This window comes from Neolamprologus multifasciatus, chromosome 2 (assembly GCF_963576455.1).
Source record: "Neolamprologus multifasciatus chromosome 2, fNeoMul1.2, whole genome shotgun sequence".
Taxonomy (NCBI): Eukaryota; Metazoa; Chordata; class Actinopteri; order Cichliformes; family Cichlidae; genus Neolamprologus; species Neolamprologus multifasciatus.
In genome coordinates, this window is record NC_140440.1 from 24,175,647 (window position 1) to 24,191,202 (window position 15,556).

At 40.4% G+C, this 15,556-nt stretch overlaps 2 protein-coding genes across 2 annotated transcripts; one reads left to right on the top strand and one right to left on the bottom strand.

The window, feature by feature from the left end:
• Window positions 1–9,662: 9,662 nt before the first annotated feature.
• On the top strand, window positions 9,663–13,631 carry LOC146524410 (uncharacterized). Its single transcript, XM_085179372.1, has 2 exons — window positions 9,663–12,429; window positions 12,666–13,631. The coding sequence occupies exons 1-2, from the start codon at window positions 12,025–12,027 to the stop codon at window positions 13,431–13,433; spliced, it is 1,173 nt and encodes a 390-aa protein (XP_085035498.1). The 5' UTR covers window positions 9,663–12,024; the 3' UTR covers window positions 13,434–13,631.
• On the bottom strand, window positions 13,618–14,841 carry LOC146524411 (uncharacterized). Its single transcript, XM_085135491.1, has 3 exons — window positions 14,482–14,841; window positions 14,185–14,325; window positions 13,618–14,036 (listed from the first exon to the last, which is right to left on the bottom strand). The coding sequence occupies exons 1-3, from the start codon at window positions 14,804–14,806 to the stop codon at window positions 13,618–13,620; spliced, it is 885 nt and encodes a 294-aa protein (XP_084991617.1). The 5' UTR covers window positions 14,807–14,841.
• Window positions 14,842–15,556: the final 715 nt, after the last annotated feature.

A 15,556-nucleotide genomic window follows, 5' to 3' on the forward strand; every position in this document is an offset into this window, starting at 1 on the left:
GCTAAATAACGATGAAAAGTGGCTTTTGGAATTCCAATGAATGGTATTTCATCACTGTGTACTCTCTCTATATATATTACTGTGAAGTTTACCACTGTACAAATATAAGAATCTATTATTGTATTTCTTTTGGTTCAGCCAATTCCCACTGCCACTATATCATCACGTTTTTTCCCCCATGCACAATTAGTTTCCTTTCTCCAGCTCATCTAAAGGAGAAAAAAAAGTGATTCTAGTCAGCTACCACTGAAGGGCAGCATTGCCAAGCCATAAATCAATAACGTTGCATTCCAGTGCCCTCATAAAGTTGAACTAAAAAAACAAAACAAGTAACAAACAAACAAAAAAACCCAGTGCCATGCAAGTTCCATATTAACATGTAAATACATCTTGCATAGCCTCATATAGCATCTCTGAGATTGTGTCCTCAGCATCATCCCCTTTCTCTCCTGAGAAGTCATTTCCTCATTGTTAGCATACGATAGTGAAATTGAAGAGAGAAAGATTTTCAAAGTAACCCTCATAGGAGCTGTGACTGAGGGCTCAGCCTAAGCACGTTTGCCACGCTTCTCATCCAAGCAGCACACACAATGACTTTTAGAAGCAGATGATTTAGGGCTGGAATAGTTAAGCGCATAGTTAAGCGTCTGAAAAATGTGACCATTTTTCAGACAAATGGTCACATTTTAAAATGTTTTTTTATTCTATATAAATGTATATGAAGGATTCCCGTAGGTTATTTATTGCATTATTTAAAAACTAAACAAAAAAACTTATTTGCTTTTGAGGAGGCCTTAGCTAAAGGTCAAACTCAACTCAATGCGCCTATCTTCTATCCCCTGCCTTGTTTCAGGCAACACAACTCAACATTAAAGCCTGTGACAAATGAAACCAGTTTTATCGTGATTGGGTTTTTTGGCATTGAAAAGAGCAGGAGTAATTCGTATAACGTCCCCCGGGCTTCAATGCGGCATTCATAAATGGTGTGCCACTCTATCCTCTCTGAGCTTATAACAAGATTTAGAGGCTTTCCCTGCCAGATGATAGAGTGTTGCAGAAGGAATAGGTGCTCTTATATTTTGCCACGGAGAGTTGAGCAGTTGGGCTGTGGCTCGTGGCTCTGGGAGGCTGCTGGAAGATGCTCTTGGCTGAAGAGTTCCTCTCTAGTCCTCTGATAAGAACGCAAATTCAAATCAACTTTCATTTGCTGTTAGGAGGACTCAAATTTGAGCTAAAACGATTCAAACCCAACAGTATAATGCCACTACACGCTACGGTAAATTGTTTTGGACCTCTCCACCACGTACATCACCTTCTCAGGAAGGACTTGCTGTTTCTGCACATTGAATTGCAGAGGTGTAACCTTGACTAATTGATATACTGTGGGATTTGATTTCCTACCTATAAATCTCCAGTAAATTGGACCATCTCTGCCATTTCCCCGGACAATGATTCATGCACTCACATTGTGGGTGTCTATCTTAAGAGTCCTTATCAAGATTGGAGCTCTCTCTCTCTCTCTCTCTTTCTCTTGCGCTCTGGTCTTTTTGTACTGTGCTGCTTTTGTTCCTTTACCTTTCTCTCTTTTTCCTTTTCTTTCTGTTTGCTGACTGCTGTGTGCAATTCAGTACCAATCCGGTGTGAGTAACTTAATTGATTTTTTTTTTATTCCACAAAGAATCGCTTGAGTTTAGTGGCCTTTTTAGCATGTAAAATGCTGTTTTGTGTCTTTTCTCAAGGCATTGGTGTTCAGGGGAAACAATGCTATTTGGACTTATTCATTAACAGGACTTGTTTTTTTATTGTTTCGTAACATTTCACCTTTATTAAATGTGGAGTAAATAAAGACAGGAAACATGGACTGAGAAAGGAGAGTATGGCATGCAACAAAGGACATATACAGCAAAGTAGTAGTATTAACAGAAATTCACTAACTATTTTAATAGATATTTATTACATATGTAGTAATCCAGACAACAACAAAAACCATAAACTGTACAGTAAAAGCTTTCACATTAAAATCTAAAAACATTCTAAAAATGCTGCATTCTCCCTAAAAATAGACTTTTACAAATAAAAATTGAAGATTAGGATATGCAATCCAACTCTCTTAGAATATTAAATTATTAGAAATTCTTATAAATTAACCAATCATCATTGGTTGATTAGTCTCTTTATAGCAATTCATGATGTGGTTTTATATGCTGTTTGATATCAAACATGATCTTAAACAGTATTTTTGAAAAAGAAGATGAGAACAGCATAAAAAGAAGCTATTTAAAAAATACTTCATATAATCTATGTACATTAATGTGCAAAAGTCTTGAGTCACCCCCCGTTTCTTTATATTTTGCTTCAGAGGATTTTTAATCTTTAGTGGTATTGAGGAATAGTTCAGTAGCAAAAGTTTGTTTTGTCTTTTTTTGACATTTCCACTCATTTTTAGTCCAGTCCTTGTATCTGACCATTTTCAGATAAATGTTTTTTAAACTACATAACACAGATCTATGAATCATTAAAGCATAAAAGAGGCACATAACGTATGGAATGAGCCAGTGGTGTGTCTAACCTTGCCAGAAACTTATCAAATAACCAATTTTAAATGGTATCTTTAGATACTTTCTAACTAGCAGTCTTTCTCAAAATATTATTATTTTTGTACAAATTTCTTTAGTTGAATCCATGAACTATACCAGTTTCACAGGTATAAAATAGTATTTTTGCACCAACAAGGTGATGCTCGAAGAACTAAAAACTATCTTTAAAAAGGAAACTGGACCAATGGAGTGGACCAAATTAAGAATTATCAGCGCTATAAAACTATATACATTATCTATAAAACATATATTTAAGAAAAGGAAAAATCCAGCAAAACCCTGACACAAGACTAAGAATGCATCTGACCATTAAGGTGATCCAACTGCTGTTCACCAAAATCTCATCAGAATTGGTCTCAGTGGAAGGGTGGCTGTCAAGAAGCCATTCATAATGAAGGAAAGCAAGGAGAAAAGGTTGAGGTATGCCAAATTACACAAGAACTAGACTGGGAAAATCAGTATCAACGAGTCTTATGGAATCCAAAGGAGGTCAGAAAAGAGACACAACATGAGGGTCTATGAAGCTCCTGAGGATGTTTTACCAGTCGGTGGTTGCTGGAGTACTTTTCTATGCTGTGGTGTGCTGGGGGAGCAGCACAGCAAAGAAGGACTCATCCAGGCTGGAGAAACTGATCAGGAAGGCTAGCTCTGTGGTCGGCATGAAGCTGGACACTCTGGTGACAGTGGCAGAGAAAAGGACACTAAAGAAACTGCTGGACATTATGGACGATGCTGGGCATCCTCTGCACACGGCCATAAACAACCAGAGGAGTCTGTTCAGTGACAGGTTGCTTCTCCCAAAGACAAGAACCAACAGACTTAAAAACTCCTTTGTCCCACACGCCATCAAACTGTTTAACTCCTCTCTGGAGGGGAGAGGGAGGGGAAACAGGAGGACAAAGGAGGGGGGAACAACTAAGCTGTAGTGCCTCTTCTCTTCACTGTGCAATACCTTTTGTGCAATACTTTTTGTTAATAATCAGCAGTGCAATAGACTTCATACTTGAAATGTGCAATTCACTTGTATTTTTATTTTTATTTTTATTCCTATTTATTCTATTTATCCCCTTTGTATATTTTATCTATATATGTCTTTGTATTTATATATGTGTGTATATATATATATATATATATAATATTCTTAACTCTGTAACTTCTGTCGGTGCTGTGCTTTTTGGAAAAACAAATTTCCCAGAGGAACCTACCCGAGGGATTAATAAAGTTTTTTATCTTTATCTATTATCTAGATTCATCTGTAAGACATGTTGGAGGCTCATGGTCATGGTTTGCAAATCGATTGAATTATGAGCACAATAATATTTTGATCCACCATTCAGTACCATCTGGAAAGTGTCTTATAGGCAGTGGCTTCATTTTCCAGCATGACAACGATCCCTAATACATTGCCAGTGCAGTGAAAGCATACTTGGATAGAAAAATGTTTAGTGCATCACTATCAGGATACGTGGATTGGCCTCCCCAGAGGTTGCACCTCAACATTAATGAAGCAGTGAGAGATCATCTTGAGAGAAAACTGACCAGAAGTCAGCCAACATCCAAAGAAGAGCTTTGAATATCCTTCAAGAAGCCTGGAGAACTATTCCTGAAGATTACTTAAGAAAGTTCAGCCTGTGTTGAAGAATAAACGCAGTCATATCAAATTATTGACTTTTAATCTTGTTAGAATTCTATAAACTCTGCTTTTGTCATATATACTGCATTTCCATGTGTATTTGCACATTTCATCAAATCACTGCACGTATTTCCCATTTTTCTAGCAAAAGACAAAGAAATGAGTGGTGGCTCAAGACTTGCACAATACTGTAGTTTATAGCTCTCATTTATTTCTTTGGACACTTAAAGGGAAGTAAAGCAAGCTGTGAACACAAGGCTGACACATTAAAAAGTTCACCATTCGAATTCATTAGGAATCCTGTTTCTTTCCAGCTTAGCTCAAGTTTTCATCTCTCCCAATGGAATTATCTGGCTCTTTAGCTCCTCAGTGCTCCACTATGTTTACTCACTAACTTTATTTCTCTGCCATTTGGAAAGTGTCACAGAGTGTGTTTCTCACACACACACACACACACACACACACACACACACACACACACACACACACACACACACACACACACACACACACAAAAGCTGCTGCAAGAAACAACTCAACATTAAAGTTGCGTCCAATAACACTAAAGCATTTTGTAAAGGTACTAAGTATGCCTTATTGTTGACCCATATACATAATAAAGCAAATAAACACAAATGTAAAGCTCTATGCTCTTTCTCTGCATTTCTACATGATCACAAAGTGGAAGTTTAAATCACATTGGAATTTTGTCACCTGAAATGTATGTACATTTTTTATGGAATTTGTGTGCTTAAAAGCAACTTTTGGCTATAAGTGTTGTTGTTTAAGGAGTATGCACTGCTCAAAAAATGAAAGGAACACTTTGAAAACACATCAGATTTCAGTGGGGAAAAAATCATGCTGGATATCTATAATGATAAGGACCGGGTAATGTGCTAATAATGAAATGATGCCACATCATTTGATGGAAATGAAAATGATCAACCTACAAGGGGCTGAATTCAAAAACACCCTAGAAATCAAAGTGGGGCATTTCACCAGTGAGAAAATGAATGGTGTCTTGGGGGATCTACTTGCTGATCTGAACCAGGGCATCACTGAACTCCTGGACAGTCTGAGGTGCAACCTGGCAGTGCTGGACTGACTGAAGAATAATGTCCCAGAGGTGTTTTATTAGATTTAGGTCAGGCGAACCGGGGGGACAGTCAGTGGCACCGATTTCTTTATCCTCCAGGAACTGCCTGCATACTCTCATCACATGAAACCGGACATTGTCGTGCACCAGGAGTGACTCAGGACCCACCGCACCAGCGTAGGGTCTGACAATGCATCCAAGGATTTCATTGCGATACCTAATACCAGTCAGGGTGCTGTTGCCTATAGCCTGTACAGGTCCGTGTGTCTCTCCATGGATACGCCTCCCAGACCATCACTGACCCACCACAAAGCTGGTCATGCTGAACGATACTATGGGCAGCATAATGTTCTTCACAGCTTCTCCAGACATTTTCACGTCTGTCACATGCACTCAGGGTGAACCTGGTCTCAGATGTGAAAAGCACAGGGTGCCAGTGGTGGGCCTGCCAATTCTTTTGTTCGGTGGCAAATGTCATTTGGGCTCCATGGTGCTGAGCAGTGAGCACTGAGCCCACTAGAGGACATCGGGCCTCAGGCCACCCTCATGAAGTCTGTCATGTTTCTGATTGTTTGGTCAGAGATATTTACAGCAGTGGCCTGCTCGAGGTCATTTTGTAGCTCTAGCAGTGCTCATCCTGTTTCACCTCGCATAAAGGAGCAGATACCGATCCGTCTGATAGGTTAAGGACCTTCTGTGGCCCTGCCCAGCTCCCTTGGAGAAAATGCTTGTCTCGTGGAATCTTTTCCATGCTCTTGAGACTGTGCTGGGAGACGCAGCAAACCTTCTGGCAATGGCACGTATTGATGTGCCATTCTGGACTACCTGTGCAACCTCTGTATGCTTGTTTCACTAAACACTAAAGCAGTTAAAACTTTTTAAAAATTCAATATCCCAGAATCTTAATTGACTTGATGTACTCTGATCAGAAAGAGCTCTTGTAATTTTTTGAACAGCATATTAAAATGTGATGTTTTGATAAAAAAAAAGATGAAAAGGTAATTTCTTGCACTGGGACAAGGTCAGCCCTCTTTGAGTATCCTGTTGTGTTAGTATAGTGTTAGTATATTGTTATTATTAAAAAAACAGAAGATCAACATAACATGCAGCATGCTCATGTCACATTAAGTGCAGAGTGGAAGATGCTCCAGTGTTTATTTATAACTATTTTATGGACATGAAAATAGAGTGTACGATTTAACACAACTGTTCACTTATTAATGTAAGCAATAATTAACAAGGCAACATGTTTAACATGTTCGTTAGTTATTAGGACTGTATGGCTAATACTGTCATCTACAGTCGCCTCTAAATATCAATAAAGTTCACCAAATGGTAGTTAGCTTTTACCTGTTTTTTTTCCTGTAGGTATTGTAGTAAGTTTATCAGAGCCCTTTTATCCCTAAACAGTCATAAATTTGATAGTTGTAGACCTGAAAACAAAGCAAAAGTTACTGTTTTCTCAGTGACTTTTCTTTGTCACTCTTTTTTACATTCTTGCTTCAGTTCATTGAGGTCTGTGGGTATTCATTTATGCGAAGCTTTGTTAAGATTCTCTCACAGCCTGTCAGTGGTGTTGGAATCTGGACTTTGCCTGGGCCATTGCAGCACCGTGATTATTTCCTATTTCAGTTATTCTGTCGTAGTTTTACTGCTGTGCTTGAGATAACTGGCCTCACATTTGACTCTAGAATACTTTGACATACAGAGGAGTTCATGGTCAACTCAATGTTTGCAAAGTGCCCAGGTCCTGTGGCTGCAAACTAAGCTCACATAATTGCTACTCCACCACCGTGCTTGGCAGTTAGTATGCGGTGTTTACGCTGATATGCAGTGTTTGGCATTGTGCCTTATGGCCAAACAAACCTAAGCTGTGCTGCCATATTCTGTTAGAGAGCAGAGCTGAATGTTTTTGGAACATGCTAACCGAAGCCTGTAGAGTTAGAAATATACCTTTTGCTTTTTGTTTTTTTTTTTTTTTTTTCTGACCTTGAGCGGAATTTGCCAGGACGCCCACTCCTGCGATGATTGGCAGCTGTGCTGAATGTTTTCTACTTGTGCATTCTCACTATAGAATGATGGACTTCAAATCATTTAGAAACAGCCTTATAACCCTTCCTAGATTGATGGGTAGCAACAATTGCTTAGCATCATTACTGATCTCTTTCTCCCTTGGCATTGTTCCTTGGCAACACACGCTGAACACGCTAGACCAGCAAACATTGATTTGATTAGCAGCACCTGGCTGCTACTTACCCTTGTAACTCCTATAAAAGCAGTATGGATGCATTTTTTCCACACATCCCTTCTGCATTCTGGCCTAATTTTTGTGAAATCAATCAATGACACTGTAATATGTTTTGTTATTTATCTGAGGTTGTGTTTACCTAATTCTAAGACCTGCTAAGTACTAGATAATGTTTTATTATGTCCTGTCCTACATAGAACCTTAAAATGTAAAAAGGGTCTACTTTCTTTCAATTCTAAGCTTTTTGAAGTATACTGAATGCCAGTGTTGGGACTAACGCGTTATTAAGTAACGCGTTACAGTAACTACGTTATTATTGTGGTAACGAGCACGGTAACTAGTTATTATGCCAAAATCAGGAACGCGTTAGTCGTTACTGGGATTTAGATAGGGTCGTTACTCGTTACTTCGTGTGGTGGCTATCGCGGAGCTTCCACAGATTCAGTAACATTAGCAAGTGGTGGAGGCCAGCAGGTGGATGAAGGAAAGGGGACGCAGAAGGAAAAGAGACCCGAGGCAGCCGCCGGTCCAAGTGTGAACTGAACTTCAGGTAAGAAGTTATGACCTGCAGTCTATCTGGGTCAGATATAAACCAAGTTTAGGTGGAGTTTATTTTCGTTATTCTGACTTTTTCCGTACTGCGTGCTAGCTAGCATGACGGAGTTTCTATACAGCTGGGTGGGTGCTATGAAGTTAATGTTGAACTTTATTTTGTTCATAAGTTATTAGAGTTGCCAACCGTCCCGTCTGGTATTCCAGAGAAAATATTACGCGTTTCTTATTGAGTTGAAAAGGAAGAGTTTGTCCCGTAATTCAGCTACAATGAAAAAGGCACAAAGCTGGAGTTATTCTGTGTCTTTGCTGCACAGCTGCCTCTTCTTCTTTCATTCTCCCCCCTCCCTCTCCCGTTTCTACTTCAATCATGAAAACTGATCAATGATCAGCTGATCGGCTCTCTTGTTTGTTTATCGCCCACTTTGCGCCAGAAAGAGGAAACCAGCCGATGTCGCGTTAAACAACAGCAGCACGTTTAAGCTTGATCAGCTGTTGTTAGAACTTATTTAATATTAATTTCTAGTATCAGCTGATGTTTGCTGGAGCCACAGCTGCAAAATAGCTGCTGGTCATGATATCGGTTTGGTTATCTGGTGAGAGGGAAACATGAAGATGAAACCAGGAGATGTCCTTACTGAATCATCAGAGCTGAACAGGTGATGGAGAAACAGGTTTACCTTTTAGGTGACATGAATGAGTTGAAGGGAAGTTATGAACTGATTCTGAGAAACAGATAACCCCAGGATCCTTTTTAGGTAGCTGACAGCTGGTAACTGTGCAGGGGCGGATCTAGCAAAGTTTTGCCAGGGGGGCCAGGTAGGGCATTAACAGGGAGAGGTGGGCACAAAGAAATACTTTTCTTTCTTATTCTCATTTAAAATGTCTAGCTTTTAAAAAATAATTATCTGAATCTTACAACAAACGATTGATAGATTGATGCATATATACCATCAAAACAGTGTACATCACTGTCACAACAGCGTTTGTTTTCATTCAAGGCTTTATGATTTTTCCTATAATGGCGGGCCGGTCTCTAGTCAAAATGCCCGGGCCAATTTTTTGTCCCCGTCCAGCCCTGTATGCAGCTCATCTGCAGTCTGGTGTTACTTACATCTTCCTATTCAGAAGGCAGAATTTCCGAGTTCTGAGTACAATCGAAAGCACCACGACTGCAGTTTTTGTGTTGGATGTAAAAGGCGCACATGACGCTGTGACGTAGGCTAGAATCATGGCAGCAGTCAATGACGGTCCAGGCGTGGGATTTCTCTCGTGGAAATATGCACATTATCTTTTCCTTTCTATTGGTAGGTGGCACAGTGCACTTGTGGCAAGTAAGCAAGCTAGAAGACTGGCAAAGTTATGGAAGCAACACATTAACAAGAGAATTCTGAGTAAAACCAAAGTTACTTTCCCTAGTAACTAGTTACTTTGAAAGTAACGAGTAACTTGAAGTAACTGAGTTACTTTTGATAGAAGTAACTAGTAATGTAACTAAGTTACTATTTTAAAGTAACTTACCCAACACTGCTGAATGCATTACATATAGGAAGATTGGAATGAATATGATAAATAGAAAGGTGCACATCTGTATTTGTAAAAACGTACATACAGCTTTAATATATATCAAAAAAGTTTCTCAGTGCCCTTTTTTTTATTGTGTTTTTATGTTACGACAGTGAAAAGTATGCCACCGGAAAGAATTCACGAGATATGAATCACAAAACTGTGAGCTATTATCCCACTCAGATTCTTCATGCTTTGCTGCCAGCTCCATTATCAGAGGAGTGTTTACGTTTTGGGTTTTTAGGCATCAGATTGCTCAGTAACCCACAGCAGGTACAGCGATAGAGATATAATTTAGACTATCTTCTTGTAGACACTTGTGTATCTTGGATATGCTGGGAAGCCGAGTCCAATAAAGGGGTGAAATATGAGTGGGGTACATGTTTATATGAGCTTTTATACATGCCAGGATGATGGTTTACTGCCTCTCTGTTCCCTGGATGTTTTCCGCGCTGTTTGTTTCTGAGGCTCGTGTGAGGCTGCCACCTTCAATAAACATTCACTACCCTTATCAAAACCTCTAAGCCAGACCAACAGCATGATCAAGAGGCACACCTGGGGTGACCCCAGAGGTAATCTACATTCCCGCCTCTCTTTCTGTGCCAGCCTCTTTATTCATTTCTCCCTGTCTTATGTGTTTTACTTGCTTGGATTTCCTTTCAGTTCGGAATGGAAAGAATATTTTGTAGAGGACACCAGTTTCGTTCCCTTGATTCGACTTCAGTGAATCCTCTGTGATATCATGTCATGACAGTTTACAACTCTTTTATGTGAGGCATTCCATTTCCTGAGACCGAGTGACCTTAGTCCATTTCATCAACCACACGCACTTTTGTTTATCTCCTTAAATTTCACTCCTATTCTCAACACAGCATTCTTTCTTAGCTGCACAGTGATTGCTGGGAAGAAAAATACCAGTTTACTCAGGTCAGTGTTCACATTTTTTCCCCACACAGGGTGAGTTCACCTGCACTACAAGATAAATAACTTTAGTGCTTTCACTAGAAAATAGCTCTTGTTAAACAATACAACTCCATTCCTCCATTCATACAGCTGAATGGTCAGGCTCAAAAAAAGAAAGAAAATAATACAAATGGAAGCTCTGAAAAGGCCATCCACCAGAGAAAAACACACAAAGAAGTTATTTTCAGCACACTGTAAGAGCAAGAGTTTAAAATGCCCCAGCAGAAGCTGCAAAGGTTTGATTGCTTGAAATGAACAAAGTACTTTTTGAAGGGTTATTTTGACTCTCTTTCTAACCAACATAGATACAATGAGCAATGATAGTGATGCTGCTCGTGACACTTTGAACTGTAAATTTGATAGAGTCTCTTAACTGCTCAAATCCCTTTGTTCAGGGCTGAATATCATACAGGGACCACTTTAGTATCATCGTGTTATGATAACAACTCCTCAGAGAACTATGCAAAAAACGTCATTCGCATTAGTATGATTCACATATAATCTGATTTTAGATTTTACAGTCATTAGCCATAAAGTGAAGAATTAAAGTGGACATTTTAAGCATTTTTATTTCAATAGATACTCTTAGGATGGATGGATGGTTGATCTGCAGCAGTGCAGATTTGTGTGATTTGAGGGGTATTCTGAGGTGAGTGGACTGATCCAAACATCCATTGTACCAACACTGGTACTGGTATCGGATTGATACTAGCATGATAGGATCAATACTTTGTTTTTCTCTGGTAAGTTCAGTATGTTGCCCACTGACTGGTGTTAAACAATTATTTTTTGGAAATGAAAAAAAATATACCTCAAACATGCACTATGAAACATGTCTGATGCATTTTGTGTTGACGGTCACACCTCTTTTATTTATAGCCTATATAACGTTTAAACATCAGGAGTTGACCCAATGTGCATTTGAAACAAGCTCATTTACATTTTGGGTCTCCACAAAAACCCAGTTTTAAAGTACATGAAAAGCTGAAAGGTTGGTTTTATTGTGTTGTCATTATTGTGGCAAAGAAAAATTATTGTGATTTAGTGGTGGAATGTCTGTGAAGGTTCTCAGTCATCCAGGTCATTGTAGTCTAAGGAGCTTGGAAAGAAAAGCGTCTGGACTTCTTTGAGTTGCTTGAAGACGTTTCACCTCTCATCCGAGAAGCTTCTTCAGTTCTAAGGGTCAATGGTGGGGAGTCCCAGATTTAAACCCAGTGGGAGTTTCCCCCCAAAGAGGGACAAAGGACCCCCTGATGATCCTCTACCTAATCACATGAGCCAAGGTGTGAAAGCGGGTGTGGGTCTCAATCAGCCAGGGTTTCGGGTGAGCTCATAGGGCTTTGGAGTTGACGTCACGCCGCAATGCATTATGGGAGCGCAGCGCCATTTTCGGGGTCTACGAATCCAAAGCCCTATTCACTTTGCTGGAACGACGACGACAAGAATCATGCTTAAAAGCAGCTCAAAAGAAAACGGACGGTATAGAGACCGATTGCGTCCAGAGGCGAAGCAGCGTTACTTGAAAAAAATAGAGTGCATCGCAAATCTGGACCCGTACGAAATACGGCAGTGGAGTAAAGACCCAGACGACCTACCGCCACTGTCCTACCCCGATGTCTTCGCCTATCTTGTTTGTGGAGTAAGCGCCTACACATCGAACCAGTTCCGAAATTACAAGTCACTGGAGGCGCACATCCAATTTACCAACGGCTGGGTGCAAGATTTGGGTATTTTCAAGCCGCCAAACTCTGAGTACGTCGTCATTCATACCAAGGTAAGTCACCTGAAGCGCATCAAGTGTAATAGCCATTTTCCACCCCCCACCATAATTAATGTTATACATTTATCATCGAACTGCTAAAATATCGTTACCATATTATGTGCCCATAATTGTAAAGTAGATGCAAATTAACACATTGATAATCGGGCAAATTATTAACGCCAATTCGTGTCCTCCCTGTCTCATTTCATTTATTGTCTTTACATCAACCTTGTCCTTGTATGTTACAGGTACTGCACTCCCAAAGATTGAATGAACCTGCATTACGACCATGGGTAATTGTAAGCACCACGGGGAAGGTCGAAGCTGCACACTGCACCTGTATGGCCGGAGTTGCTGAGACCTGCACCCATGTCGCTGCACTTCTATTTAAAGTGGAGGCAACAGTGAGGATCCGTGGCACAAAGACTGTCACAGATGAACCAGCCTACTGGGTTTTGCCGGGGAACACAACCAAGATACAGCCAGAGGTTGGCCATAACATTGACTTTTCATCTTCAGCAGCACAAAAAAAGACTCTTGATGAAAATATAAACGGACCGTCTGTGGTGAAAGGCAGAAGAAGCCGTCCTTCAAAACGAAAGATTCCTTCTGCTACGTTTGAGGAGTTGTCACCAGTGTTAGACACACTTCATAAACACAATAAAGCAGCGTGTTTGTCTGGATTGGATAAATACTACACATCACACACTGTACAATCTTCCACATTACCAATGTCTCTGGCGTGTTTGCACAACACAGGTGCACAGTCCCTTGGTCTTACCGAGCTGCAACTGCACTGTGTAAAGTACATAATTGCAGCAAAAGTTACTGAAGAACAGGCAGAAGCTATCGAGGTACGCACAAGACTGCAACACAAGAGCCCAGAATGGTATGTGTGGCGTGCTGGGAGAATCACAGCTTCGATGATGCACGCTGTTTGCCACCACTGTAGACACTGTAGACACCACTGGTGTCTAGTTTTCTGTCAGAAGTGCATTGAAATATGTATAACTTGATTTCAAACCTGCAGCACTTACCATGTAACAATTGTCAAACTGTAAAATAAAGAGTGAAATACAGTTATTTGTTATCTTGCTTTTATTATAACGTCATTTTAGTGAAACAGGTACAGAAATGGTTACATAATGTAATGTCAGTGTGTTCATACAATAACACATAAAAAAAAAGGTTTTACTAGTACTATGTCTTCAGAGACATACTGAGAGACATAAAAATAGCAAAACAAGTAAAACCAGTGTAATATTTCACTTTTTCCGTATCACCCTTTAAAAAGTTTTCATTCAGCTCTGTCTTGTCCAACTTTGATTTAAGCTTTCTGTTCTCCTCCAGCAGCCGGTTTATTTCTGCTCTGCTCTGTACACAGCGCACACAATCATTTGTCAGTCTTTGATCTTCTGTCTGTTTCTCTCTGATATCACTGTTTTCTGCATCTGCACCCGTTACCTCTGCTTCTACTTGTCCAAGACAAATTTGGCCCTCAGCCAAATTAACAAGGTTGTTATGGAGTTGCTCTTCTGTGTTGTCCATCTCTGGCTGCTCTCCTGTGGTAACTTCTGCTGGGGCTTCACCTTCACATTCTGCAGCTCCATTGTGAAAGCCTGTCCAATAAAAAGAGTGCAAATACACAAGGGAATTTTAAAGTGGTTTATACATTAAGGCAGTATGAATACTCAAATGTTTGTGTTAATTGACTAAGATCAACTTTTAAAATAAGAGATTGTGGTTGGGGGTGCGGTTGTTGTTTACCTCCTACTAGTGCTTTTTTTTGTTGGCGTTGTGTTCGCCTCCTGTGACGGTCTGAATGTGATGTTCGGATTTCGGAGTGCCCCATGTGTAGCGTTGGTACCCAGTCTGGATTTGTTTGATCCATTTCATAGGCAGGCTTCCCTACAGTTGTGCAAAAGAATTAGCGAATCTTTACATAGCACATATGTCTGCAAAGTCACTCCATTCATGTTTGATCGCAATTTCTATAACTTCCGAGACCACCAACGATAATATTATTCAGCTATAAAGTGTGATATGAACATATCTAGCACTTACCGGAATGAAAATGTCTGGAGCACACCAAGTGATATGGGGAGATGGAACAGAACTTGATATCAGCTCGTCTCACGGCTGCTATCCAGGCTCGACGCCTTCGTTTGGTAACATCCGATACATGAGCTCCTTGATATTGCTTCCAGGTTGGGAAAGCATAAAAAGACAACCCAAGTTTATTCCCGTGCCGATCGTAAGATCGAACATTGCAGCCGACCACACAGCAAGTACGAACCATGGCTGTGCTTTCGCTCCTTCGTCGCTTGCTCTTAGACCCCGAAAATGGCGGATCAGGCCAAAATCCTTTCCACGCCCACCCCCGTGACATCACGCTCCAAAGCCCTATTGCGAAACCTGGCCCCACCCTATCATGTGATTTCCTGAGGCCTGAAACATCTTCAAGCAACTCAAAGATGTCCAGATGCTTTTCTTTCCAAGCTCCTTAGACTTTAGTGGTGGAAATGTGCTTAGAATCTGGCTAATTGATGATGATTCATAAATCATGACACACATGCTGCCCTTTGAAGTCTAAAGCATTGGTATTGATATTGGTATCAGCAGTAATGGCTGTGTATTTACTTGCTATTGGATCGATATCAAAATCTGCAGTATCGCACAGAAGTAATACTGTGCACAAGGTTCTACACAAACATGAGTGCGACATTGGAGAGGGATGACCATCGTTCAGCTGTCCCACAACCCAGACATGAATGGCCTCCTTCATGCTGTCCGGGACAAATAGAACTACGATGCTACGATATCGCTGCGTCTAGGCAGGATTCAGACTTACTGGTGTTCAGTCATAATCCTGCAGATAGTAGCTTTGGACCATTGGCTCCTCAGCTAAGCACACCAAATGTCTCAGCCTGGTTGCAATAAAAGACAAGTCATTAGATCTTGGAACCCTGAATACCAGTACTGGATTTTGTTCCAAACATATCGCAGAGATGGACTGGGAAACACCAAAGTCAGTAGTACGACCCTCCAATGATCATGGATAGCTCTTGAAACTGTTGTTTGATAAACTGTGAAGATACTTAAATTTGTAACAACTTTGAGGACTGACCAGTGTATTGCT

What these genes read in the sequence shown, in the direction of transcription:
- LOC146524411 (XM_085135491.1), bottom strand. Translation starts at nt 14,806, where the DNA reads ATGTCACGGGGGTGGGCGTGGAAAGGATTTTGGCCTGATCCGCCATTT. An exon ending in CTCCAGACATTTTCATTCCG is followed by an intron (nt 14,326 to 14,481) that starts GTAAGTGCTAGA and finishes GCACAACTGTAG; the next exon opens with GGAAGCCTGCCTATGAAATG. An exon ending in AAAAAAAGCACTAGTAGGAG is followed by an intron (nt 14,037 to 14,184) that starts GTAAACAACAAC and finishes TTTATTGGACAG; the next exon opens with GCTTTCACAATGGAGCTGCA.
- LOC146524410 (XM_085179372.1), top strand. Translation starts at nt 12,025, where the DNA reads ATGGGAGCGCAGCGCCATTTTCGGGGTCTACGAATCCAAAGCCCTATT. An exon ending in ACGTCGTCATTCATACCAAG is followed by an intron (nt 12,430 to 12,665) that starts GTAAGTCACCTG and finishes TGTATGTTACAG; the next exon opens with GTACTGCACTCCCAAAGATT.